Source organism: Lactuca sativa, chromosome 1, assembly GCF_002870075.4.
Source record: "Lactuca sativa cultivar Salinas chromosome 1, Lsat_Salinas_v11, whole genome shotgun sequence".
NCBI classification, from domain to species: Eukaryota; Viridiplantae; Streptophyta; class Magnoliopsida; order Asterales; family Asteraceae; genus Lactuca; species Lactuca sativa.
In genome coordinates, this window is record NC_056623.2 from 38,166,133 (window position 1) to 38,179,972 (window position 13,840).

General features: G+C 30.1%; 1 protein-coding gene across 1 annotated transcript; it reads left to right on the forward strand.

The window, feature by feature from the left end:
* The first annotated feature begins 289 nt into the window (after positions 1–289).
* On the forward strand, positions 290–1,314 carry LOC111910771 (uncharacterized). Its single transcript, XM_023906594.1, has 2 exons — positions 290–936; positions 990–1,314. Exons 1-2 carry the CDS (start codon positions 290–292, stop codon positions 1,312–1,314), a joined length of 972 nt encoding a protein of 323 aa, XP_023762362.1.
* Positions 1,315–13,840: the final 12,526 nt, after the last annotated feature.

The window sequence follows — 13,840 nt, forward strand, 5'->3', positions numbered from 1 at the left end:
ACCGACTAGGTGAAACATCACGTGCACAACCTAACCTAAGAAAGTCGCCGTTACGTAGAAATCACGAAGTCGGACACGATCGCCTTATAGAAGATTATTTTGCAGATGACGTCGTCTACGCTGTAAAGTTTCGACGTCGGTTCCGGATGAGGAAGGAACTATTTTTACGTATTGTTGGCGATTTGGAAGGCCGTTTTCCATATTTCCAATGGAAAATGGATGCAAGGGGAAAAAAGGTTTCTCTCCCATTCAACAATGCACGGCTTCAATTTGTCAGCTAGCATACGACATGGGCGCAGACAAATGGGACGAGTATTTTAGGATGTCAGAGCGTACCGTGAGGGAGTCTGTGTACAAGTTCTGCAAAGCGATCTGTTTGGTTTATGGGCAACGATATTTGTGCAAACCAACTATCAACAATATCCACCAATTGTATACGGTGCATGAAGGCAAACATGGATTCCCTGGAATGCTAGGTAGTATCGAATGCATGCATTGGAGTTGGTCATTATGCCCCAACGCATGGCGTGGTCAGTACATGAGAGGCGACCACAGAGAGCCGACGATCATTCTAGAGGCTATCGCATCACATGATCTTTGGATATGGCATGCATTCTTTGGTCCAGCTGGTGCAAACAATGACATCAACTTGCTAGACTCGTCGCCTGTATTCAACGATATCTACATTGGAAAGTCACATGATGTACCTTTTCAAGCAAATGGGGTAGCATATAAGCGTGGATACTATCTTACTGACGGTATATATCCTCCCTTGTCTGTTTTTGTGAAATCGTTTACATGTCCTAACGACCCGAAAAGGAAAAAGTTTAAAGAGGCGCAAGAGTCAGCTAAGAAGGATGTGGAGCGAGCATTTGGTGTACTTAAGAGACGTTGGCAAGTACTAACGGTCGGGGCAAGGTCATATGAGGTGAAAAGGTTACAACACGTAATGTATGCATGTATCATATTGCATAATATGATTCTTGAAGACGAAGGAAGAGCGATATGCCGATACAACGAAATGAAGTTTTGCCAAATGTCGAAGGAGTGGTCGTTGGTACACAAGAGTATAGGGTGAATAGAAGAGAAGTACACAATCGCGACATTCATCAGGCCCTTCGTGCTGATTTGGTGGAGCACATTTATAGGGCTCATATTCAGCCCCCGCACGAGTTATCTCACGATGATTTGTTTGACGAATCAGATGAGGATTCTGATATGTTCGTCGAGAGTGAAGATTGCGACGACGAGAGTGACTCTGGGGAGAATGATGCAGATGATCAAGGCGAGGACGGAGACGATGATTCCGAGTGACGTATCTAGGTTTAGATAAAATTAGGATATTAATTAATAATTTTTACTATGTAGTAGGTTGTTTGATTTTTTTTTGCGGTTTTTTTTCTACTTATTTAAATATTAGGGTTAATGTAATTTTTATTTTACTTAATGAAATGCTTTTTATTTTTAATTAGATTTTATGTTTGATATTAATTTAAAAATTATAAATAAAAAAAATATTTTATTTAATACATTACAAAAAAAAGTGAGGGAAGGGTTTTCCACCCATTCCTTGGCTTTTAGGTGAGGGAAAGGAGAGTGAGGGAAAGAGGGGTATGGCCCACCAAAAGTGAGGGAAGCTTCCCTCCCACTCCTTCCAGTCTAATGGAAGAAACATGAATGTAGGAATAACAAACTTGGAAAACACATATCCCGAGAGAAAGGGAGAAGGAAGCATGTGTCCCAAGCTTTGGAAGATGAGCCGATGGTGGAATACAGTTGTTAAGAAGATAGAGAAGCGTCGGTTGCGGAACTACAGATAGCTTCACGCGCCCAAGACTTTTGGTTGAAAAAAGGCCTAACGATTGTGCTTCACGCGCTCACGACAATCCTCCTCATTTCAAATGGAGATCTCTCAATGTAGAGGATTTACATATATAGTAATGATATATATATATATATATATATATATATATATATATATATATATGTGTGTGTGTGTATGTGTGTGTGTGCAGGGGCGTCTCAACTAGTTTGGTGGCTCTAAGTAAACAAAAAAATTGGGGCCCTTTGGTCTTTACTATACCGAATGTTATAAACTCTCCCATATGATAAACATGTTATTAAAACTTAGAAAAGATAAATAAATATAGCATTAACTAAAAGTGTTCAAACAAATAATTATACAACAAACTACAAACTACATATTGTCAAAGATAATGAAGGATAAACCATGACATACTCATGACAGACATCAGGACCAAAAGGAATTCCTTTCTCTTTGCATACAACTCAGACTATATCACAAAGGAAATAAAAAGTAAACATGAAGTAAATCAGTATTGGATTATAAATTGAAAATACCTAGATTGGAAATAGCTGCTTTTACTGCCTGGCAAAGTGGGTTCTTGACAGTTCTTGAGTCTTTACATCCTTGACCTTAACTCCTTGAGAAAATTGAAATGGAAATATGAAATTGCAACTTGTCAACTAAAATTAGTTCCAACCAATTAACCAAAATCATTCCAATATCCAATGTCCAAACCTGATTCCAATATCCAAAGTCCAAACCTAATTCCAAAATCCAACTTGACATAGTGAATATTAAAAAGAATAAGCCTAACCCTAATAGACAGTCTAATCAAGAAAGAAGAATCAGCAATGGAGTTATTGGTTATCAGTTATGGAGAAATAGAGAATTAGAGGAAGAACATATCGTTTCTTCACACTTGACAACCTTTCTGAAACAAGAATCGATTTTTGAACAATCAAGATTCAAGAATTGATTTTTTGATTTTTGAACAATCCAGATTCAAGAATCGATCAGACTTTAGAGTTATGAAGAAAAAGACGACAAGAAGAACAGTCATTGACAGATTCGATGCTTAGATAAAATCAAAATTGTGGTGTGCGACTATGCATGTCTACGTGAATGGAGAATCCAGAATCGATAATCCCTTAATTAATCAACATTTGGGTTAAGTGGGGCCCCTTAAAATTGGGGCCCTAAGCCCTTGCTTACTTTCAATCAATGTAAGGTCGGCCCTGTATGTGTGTGTGTGTGTGTGTGGAAGTGTTATATCGAAAACAAAAAACCCTAAAAATCATAAAAAAAAAAATACATAAAAAATACTTAAAGATCACAAATCTTTTTTTGACTTTATATTCTTAAAATTCGCAGCTTTTTTTATAAATTCGCTGAAAAAAAATTAAAAAATCAATTTTTATTTTATTTTATTTTATTATTTATTTATTATTTTTTAATTTTTTGGTTTTTTTTTTAATTTTTAGAGAACTTATATAAAAAGGTGCGGTTTTAAAGAATATAAAGTAAAAAAAAAAGGATTTGTGATCTCTAAGTATTTCTTTATGCATTTTTATGATTTGTAGGGTTTTTTTTAAGATTTTTTGTTTTCCATAGAACCTAAACATATATATACATATATATATATATATATATATATATATATATATATATATATATATATATATATATATATATATATATATATATAGAGAGAGAGAGAGAGAGAGAGAGTGGTTCAAATGAGAACCACAAAGGATTAAGAATCGTAAGAACCTCATTTTATAAGTAAATATGTACAAAATACTTACTAAACATGTTAAAATCCAGTTTTTTTTGTATTTTTGGTACAAAAAAGGCAAAATTGTAATGTTTCCAGATTAATACTTTCATTCATACATCGATTCATATTTTAACACAAAAATTATACAAAATACTAAATTTAATATAGTTCATTCATAATTTAGTACACAAAAATTCACAATTTAATACAATCATAACATCACTAATTCACTAAATTAGGAGAGTCAAACTCAAACTCTACCACTACCACGAACTACCACATGTCAGCACCAACCATCTATGCCAATGTCGTAACCATCATTCCTTTCAAACAAAATCTATATATAAAATCATGCATTGTTATCTCAAATACTATATTCAAGGTTTAACAAACATATTAATTCACTAATTTAGAGTTTAATGCAACAATTATAAAAACTGATACAATCTTACATATTTAGTTCACAAAAAGATACTCAGAAGAAAATTAATACAAATATTCATATTTTAATATAAAATTCATAAAAATAAAATCACAATTTAATACAATCAATTCACAGCTTATTGTAGTCAATAAACAAAACTAACAACTTAATATATTAAATTCACAGTTTAATACACAAAAACTATTTATTCACATCCATATTCTATACTTAGTACTTATATTTATACCTTCAGATATGTGGGCTAGTGTTTCTTTCAAATTTTAATTTATATAATATTCACAATTTAAATTTTACATATTATTCAAAACTAGAGAAAATAAAATCTATATATAATGCTTCTTTCATCTTATATTTTAGAAGCAAAAATAAAATTCATAAAAAATTAACAACTTAATATACTCAATTCACAACTTAATACATTGAATTCACAATTTAATACACAAATTCATAGTTTCATAAAAAAATATTTAGAGTTTAAAAATTACATATGATGATTTTTGGAGCTTGGGGGTTGTATTAGACAGCAGTTCACACACTCATCACAATTCACTACTTAAAACATCTAAATTCACATTATTTCAGAAAACACTAATATAATAAAAACACATTTAAATTCACATTAAAACTTATAAAAATTCACACATATTGCTTAAAACTTATAAAATATTCATTTAATCACAACTAAAACTTATGAAAAAAAATCAAGCATTTACAAATTCATACTTACAAAAAATCATGCATTCATAACTTAAATACTTATAAAAAATCAGGCATTCATATCTTAATTTTTTTCTAATTGAAACAATCATATATATATATATATATATATATATATATATATATATATATATATATATATATATATATATATATATATAATCCATGCATTGACAACTTAACAATTAAAAAAAACAGTTTATATGAATAAAAACAATGTATGTTTTTAAACTTTGAATAATATAAATAAGTTTCTGAACTAGTTTTTTAAGCTGTGAGTAAGCGTTTTTTTTTTATAATTATTAACTTATTCATATTATTCACAACTTAATACAGTTAATTCGCATTTTAATACATAAAAATTATAAAATCAAAACCATATTCTCAACTTAAAACTTACATTTCAAGAATTTCAGTTACAATTTAATAAATCAATTTAGGACTCTCATTCACATTTCACAGTATTCACAACTTAAAAACATATTTCACTTATTGAAGCATTTTTCAAACACCTTGTGAGCACAATACAAATTGTGTATTAAAATGTGAATTTATTATATTAAGTTATTAATAAAATTCACAGGTTAATATACAAAATTCATAGTTTAATACACTACATTCACATCTCATTTACATGTATAAAATTCAGATCTGGATAAATAAATCAAAAATTCACAATTTCCTAAAACATTTCAGATACTAATTCAAAACTAATTAAATATTGCAAACAATTTCACAACTTAATGTCTAAAAAATCAGAATTCATAGTATAATACACACTTCAAATACTAATTCCCAGCTTAACACAAATATTAGAACACTTATTCATAACTTAAAAACTTACAGATCTCGTTGAAGCTTTTAATCAAACACCTTGTATACATATTGTTTTCAGATCTGAGATTGTCATGTTCCTTAAAGTCTCTGAATATTCAAGATCAGAGCAGATCTGACCAGATATGAGAAACCGTTGCATCTTTGACTTCAGATCTAAAATTCTGATGGCAGATGATGAGTTTTCCGACAATCTAAGTCGAGGAGATGGTGATGGTGGAAGAGATCTGATACGTTAGTGGTACCACTAGTGGCCACCATGAAATGTTTCATACATACAAGATCGATGCCATAGATTACACTAAACACATCAGATTTGAACAAATCTACCAAATCTGAAAAATTGGTACGTTTTTGCTTCAGATCTAAAAGGTTAATGACAGTTAGTGATTTTTCCGACATCTTTGGCTTCATATCTGAAAGGTTGAGGAAGGCGACATGACGTTTTCTGGTGCTTTAGAGAGGTTAGAGGTCGGAAATGAAGCACAACTCACAAATATGAAGTAATACAAAGATGACGTCGCTGATGAGGGCAAATCTAAATGCGGATGTTCTAGATCTGAAGTTAACAACTCCAGATCTGAAGGTTGGTGACCGGTGGTTGCGAGATCGACGTCGATGGAAAGAGGTGGTCAGAGACAAAAAAAAATTAGCTGGTGAAGAAGCAAATCTAGAGGAATCAAAGTTGAACCAGATATGGACGGAGAAGGTTTTGTTGGATCCTTGCCACTCAGCAGATCTTGTCGATCTGGCCTCGTCACTCCAAGATCTGTCCTTTGGTGCATTAAACGGTAGTGACGACAACGATTCACGTTAGTAGCGACTCTAGGGTTTCGGATTTAAGATATCTCGGTGTATGCTGGTCATTTTCGTCGGTTTCTCTCTAGATCTGAGATATTTCGACGACTTAGATCTAGATCTGAAGTAGCCAGAAAGGAAGCACATATGGAAGAATCGAAGATGAAGCAGAACCAAAAGGCGGCGGTTGTAGATTTGGTGTGTGGTCGTCTTTGCACATTTTTTCTCTAGATCTGAGATATTCCAGCGATATAGATCAACATCGGGAAAGTTGTATTTCACGGAGATCTCAGAAAAAATGGAATAGAAGGTGGTTGGTGTTGATGGTGGTGATTTGACATCGTCAGCAGCTGTGGCGGAAGGGACGTCGACAGAAGTGATGTCGGTGGTGAGGTCGTCGTCGGCGGTGGTGGAGTAGTGGTGTTCATCAGATGTGGTTGAAAGAGGTGAAATGATATGTTTTTGTTACTTGGAGAATAATGAGAGAAATAATGCCCGATCTAAACTAATAGAATGTGTTTTCTCAAAAAGACAAATAGATAATGTAAAAATAAATAATTCTTACGGTTCTTAACTTTTGAGAGTTCTTATTTGAACCTTACCTATATATATATATATATATATATATATATATATATATATATATATATATATATATATATATATATATAGTTCGGTTCCTGTGAGGACTCATTTTAAAGTGACGACTCGTGAGGACATCTTAAAAAAAATTCTAAAAAAAATATAAATCATAAAGTCGAGCATAGAGTGAGATTATATATTCTAATTTCTTTATTATCTTTAATTTATCACAATTTAATATTAATAACTAATTTCTTTTTTTATTTAGTTCTGTACATCTGAAGTTTACTATTTTTGGAAGTCAAACATATCAAATGTCAGAATACCTAAAAAATAACCCGACGGTTAATTGTGTTGTTATAGTGATGCCGTTTTTGAAGCTAAACATTTGGAATGGTTTGTATTCACTCTTTATATACACATGTTTATAATTATTGTTTTTGTAAACTTTTTATTAATTTGCTATACTTTTTTTACAGGAATTGGTGAAGCTAAAAGTCATTTTGAAGTAACGAAATTGTTCATAAATTCTGACATTTACGAAATTAATGAGTTTAAAAATAAGTTAGTTTCCAATTGATTCTTATTTTTTTATGATGTATTTTAACTTAAAGTAACACAAATATATATCTTAAAATCATAAAACATTTACTTTTTTTTAATTTATTAAATATATATCTTACAGGCCGGAGACAGTGATGGACTATTTCCAATGCAACTTAACGTGTTGAAAAACCGCAAGTTTGGTTTTCTTGTAGATATTACAGAATACAAAGTCAAAAACTATAATAATATCTACACAGTTCTCAAAGTTACAGAAGATATGTCCATTATTTCTGAATTGGAAAGTAAAATAGAACTTAGGGTACATAACCTTTTACTGTTTAACATTTATAATACTTTACTATTTAAATACATACCAATTAACATATTTCCATTTTATTTTTTAGAGTATTCAATGTCTCCTTAAATCAAGTTCCTTTGGAATCAGATGATGTTGTTCAGCCTGTTCAAAAGGTTTTTCAATTCGTTTTATTAACTTTTATTTATATTTAATTGTTCCAATTAAATACTTATTGTTATTTTTTTTAAATTAGGATGTGATATCACAAACAGATGAAAGTTTTACACCCTCAACAGTTGATAAATCAACCGCAACAAGTCCTAGCAAAATATCAACTGATTTGAAGCGCAACCTCCAAGAAATTTATGACGTTGATTCTGGAAATGATTTATGTACAACTAAGGCTAAAAGAAAATCAATCGGAGAGGAAACTCCACTCTTAATTCCAAAATTGGAGAAATGAATTGGTATTGGTTATAACACACATTTATATATATTTTGATCACTTGTTTTGGTTTTAAAGATATTTTGATTGCTTGGTGTGATTTTTATTCTTGGATATTTAGGATGTCAAATATTATTGGTTTTGAATATTTTTGGATATTTTTATTGTTTTAAAGTGGACAAGTTAGTTTACCAAATCATAAGTTAGTTTTAAAAATTGGTATTCCAGTAATGTTACTGAGAAATATTGATCAGAAAAACAGCTTATGTAATGGCACAAGACTACAGGTGTTATCATTGGGCAAACGTGTTATTGAGACACATATAATAATTGGAACTAATATTGGAAACCGGACTTTTATTCCAAGAATGTCTTTAACTCCATCAGAAAAAAAGATTTCCTTCAAATTCATAAGATGACAGTTTCCTTTGGCCATATGTTTTGCAATGACTATTAATAAAAGTCAAGGACAATCGTTATCAAAGGTTGGTTTGTTTCTCAAAGATCCAGTTTTTTCACATGGACAATTGTATGTTGTCTTATCTAGAGTTCAAAGCAGAGAATGATTAAAATTATTAATTTTAGATAAAGATGACAAAGTCACAAATAAAACTTCCAATGTTGTTTATAAGGAAGTTTTTCAAAATTTGTATCCAACTTTTTTGTAGCATATTTTATTCATTTTTAGAAAATCACACTTAATCCATCATATTACTTTATTTATTTATAATTACGTATTGTTTATTTTATGTTAATTTCATTACACACACCGGTAATGCATCATCTGCGTATGTCCAACAAGAATCATGCACCAAAAATAAGGGTTTTCAAAAAACTTCATTTCTAATTAAATACTTATGATTTAGTTTGTAATTAAATACTTACAAATCAAAAAGTTTTTGAAAAATTCAATATTACAATTCATAAGTTGTTAAAATTAATGAAATTTTATTTTGTTATTTAATTAATTTTAAAATTCTTTTGTAGTTAAATACTTACCATTTATTGTGTAATTAAATACTTACAAATCAAAAACTTATTTAAAAAAATACAATATAAGTTTTCTAACTTAATGGTATATTATTTATTGCATAATTAAAGTTTAAATTCTATTTAACATTAACACCCGTGGGTTCCACGGGTTTTCACCTAGTATATATATATACTAGTTTATAACCCGTGAGAACCACGGTTATAAAATTAATTAAACTTTCATATAAAAAATCAAAATTATTAATTAATTATTATCTAAGAGAATTTTTTTTTTAGTTATATAAAATTATAATCGTTGATTTAAATAAATACATGAAGTTATATCATCTTATAATATATATTAATTTTATTATATTTTTCAATCTAATATTATTAATTTAATATAATTAGAGTGGGAAAATTTAAAATTTGAAATTTAAATTTAAATAAAAGAATAAATTATTAGTTTAATGTAATTAGAGTGAAAAAATTTAAAATTTAAAATTTTAAATGATTAATTAATAGGTTGACAAGTGGCATGATAATGAATATATATCATTAATGCGGTGTTCTAATTGTATGACACTTGTCAATAGGAGATTAAACTTATTCTTTTATTAGAATAGGGAGATATATATATATATATATATATATATATATATATATATATATATATATATATATATAGTCCGGTTCCTGTGAAGACTCATTTTAAAGTGAGGACTCGTGAGGACATCTTAAAAAAAATACAAATCATAAAATCGAGCATAGATCTATGACCGAGAGAAAAAAATTGGAAAAAAAATTACATCATTAAAATTGATCCATGATTCAATTTTAATTTTTTATTTTGCATCATTATGATCCATGACTCAATTTAATGATCCAAAAAAAAATTTTCCAATTTTTTTTCTCCCGGACATAGATCTATGCTCGATTTTATGATTTGTATTTTCTTAGATTTTTTTTTCAATTTTTTAAGATGTCCTTACGAGTCTTCACTTTAAAATGAGTCATCGTCCGATCTGTTTCTCTCTCTCTCTCTCTCTCTCTCTATATATATATATATATATATATATATATATATATATATATATATATATATATATATAACAATTAAGTTATATTTAAACATTAGATGATTTTTCCATGAAAGTACAACTCATTTGAAGAGGCAAACTGGGCATCTTTATATGTATATGGCTTAATATTTTTTAAGGGCCTATTTTTATTGTATATTATACACTTACATAGGCTGGCCCAACAAGAAATTATTATTATTCCTAAGCTCGGGTCACGAATAACGGTCTGAGGATTTTGAGCCATCCGATCTTCTTCATATGCAATCCTCACCGCATAAACTCCCTATTTACGGTTTTCCATGGCAGTTTGTCGTAGCCCCACGTTCTCGTATTCTTCCTTACGGTTGCATATAGTTGAGAATGGAGACTGGATTTAACTGCAACACTCCTCCGTATCCATCGGACAACCACCCACGTTTACCCTAAATTGCCCCTATATAACACCCACCGATTCTGAGGTTTTTGTGTGATGATTCCTCCTCCATATCGTCAATTGTTGTACGATTCCCCCTCTATCACTAGTTTGTGTACTGTCAATTTACAAGTTTTTTAGGTTTCGTCCTCTACCTACAAAAGCTCCCATGACCTTCTCTCTCACCATTGAAGCTTCCCATAATCTGCCATGTCTCCGCCTTCTTTTCCTATGTCTTTACTCTCATCTCCCAACTCCCTTTATATAACCTGACCATGGACAACAATAGCGGTTATGCTCATCTTCATCTATTTGATTATGGATACATTTCTACCCTCCCTAGCACAATAATCATCGGTAATGGAAATCCCAAAAGGTCACGGAATATGCCTAATCGCAGAATTTAGATATCTCTTGGGTTTTCAAGATACTTTGTTAATTTGTTGATGTTCATGTCCTAGATCGATTATGTATTCTTCTTTCCCCAGACAACTTTTGTGCATTGAAGGAACACTAGCACTAGAGCTTGGGAAGCTAACAAATGTAAAGTCCATGTAAGCATCCAAGATTCATATTAAAACCTCCATTAATGACTAATCATGTTATGATGATTAAGTCCATGTAAGCATCCAATATTCATATTAAAACCTCCATTAATGACTAATCACATATTAAAACCTCCATTAATGACTAATCATGTTCTGATGATTGTTTCGTATATTATACCAGACTCTTCAATCCCAACTACCATTTCTTTTTACAAGTGACATCTCTTCCCTAATATTGTTAATTTGATGTTATAAATCTTTACATACCACCATATTTCTTTGGTATTTTTGTTACTTAGCTCTATCCATGTTTTTTTTTTTTTTTGCATTTATGGTCAAATCAATTACATTACTAAATTATTTATTTGTGGATTAAAACTAAGGATATGTGCAGTAGTAACCTAAAACAGTGATGTAATACCACCCCTTTGGGTTAAGCATAAGCCTGACGTGACATTATAAAAAAAATAGATATCTCAAAGTATTTATATATATTTTAGGGGTTTTAGGTTTTTTCTTAGGTTTATGTATTTTCTATTGATTTTCCTACTATCATTTTTTTTCTTTTTTTGTTTTTGATAAGTTCTTATGAATTTAACAATATCCTTTATTTTTTGTCTTCCTATACAACTTTTATATATTTTAATCAAGCATTTTCGTTTTTCTATTATTATTATGCCTACAAGCTTACCAATTTTCATAGGTTTTTAAACTAATATAATGACTGTATCTTTATAAAAAAAAAATATGGAATGTTGTGAATGTAAAATATAGGTAATTGGTTTTAATTCAAAATAATTAGTAACTAAGAAATAATATTTTTACATAAAAGTTAGAGTGAATAAATAGATGGAGTCAAGGTGAATAATGTGTTAAAATCAGTAAAAAGGGAATGAAAGCGATACAATTACATAATGGGAATTTGCATCCACACTCCATTTTTCGAAGACTTACGATTCTTATTATTATGAAATCAATAAACGATTCCTAAAGATCATTGAGTGTCCATAACACCCAAATCAAATTAAGGATAGTAGTTTTAGATATTATATCCAAATTGATAACAATAATATTACTTTTAATATTATTAAACTAGGTGTGAGACCCGTGTATTACACGGGTTTATTAAAAATAAAAATTTAATATAAATATTTAAACATTAAATATTTTATAAAATAATAATTTATATAACATAATGTAATTTTTTGGAACATTTATAAAAGAAATCAAATATTCTTTAGAGCATTTATGAGACTTTATTATCAAATTAATAGAATGATTATCTTTCCTTATATGAAATTTTATTTTAAAAAAATAGAACTTCCCAAAAAATGACAAGTGGAAAATAATAATTCTAAAACTCCCACAAAATTACATGTGGCAAAACTCTTGAGAATTTGACAAATAGCAAAAAAAACCTTCATTTATTAAAGAGGATATCATGGGTGACTTTCAGTTTATTAAAGATGTTATAAGGGTTGTTGTGAGGGGAGGGGGGGGGGGGGGAGGGGTGGGTTGGGGACGGGTAAAGAATTGGGAGACTATTAGGTGTATACATGAATATTCAAATGGTCTGTGAAAATCAACTTGTAGTTATGAAACATTTAAACGTTTGCGTATATGAATAATACATGGAAGATGTGAGTTGACATGAAATGTGTTATGTGACAGATTAGATTGTACCTATGTACATTAGTAAACTAAAAATTTGTATTTTCGGTGTATTATGTTTAGACATGTTTCCATGCCATAAAATTATTTTATATTTCCTGAAGTTTTAATTTTTCTTGAAATGACAAAAGAGTTTCATCAATTTCATCCTATGTTGTAGGTTTAGAAGCATACCCAAATGTGTATGTGAAAAGGATTCATCACAAAAACATTAATTTTAAAAGAATTCTCTTCTAAACAAAATTAATTGTTAATATAAAGTATTTTTATCTAATTACATACTTTAATGTTTGTAGTGAGTTGTAAGAACAAATGAAACTAGAATGCTAAAAAAGAAAAAAGTCGATCTATTTTTTTACATCGATCGGTCAATGTTACCAATGTATTCCCTGATATTTTGAATAGACTTAGCGACTTCTCTTATTTAAAGGAGAGATGCATTCTTTGCCCGACAAATGACGAGGTTGACAACATAAATTTACATGTTCTTGAAAGTGTCTCAGTCGACATGCATGAAATGTTAAGTGCTTATGCTATATGTGCACTACGGATAACTCAGAAGAAATGCAAATTATGTATCCAACTGAATTTCTTAACATGTTGCGGTTCTCAGGTGTTCCAAACCGTATCTTATACCTAAAAGTCGGTACACCAATCATATTGCTATGTAACTTGAATTTGCAAAAAGGATTGTGCAATGGGACTCGGTTAGTGGTCACGCAAATCAGTCAGAGGGTTCTTGAAGCAGTTATTATTACTGGAACTCGTGTTGGTATTTTTACAATTAGGCGTCTTTTGATGATATTGAAGCTGATTCTTCTGAAAAATCGTGTATCAGAGCCTCAATAACACCAAATAAGCGTCGTCGGCTTCCACGCTTGTGTGACTAGTCTACCGATGATGATA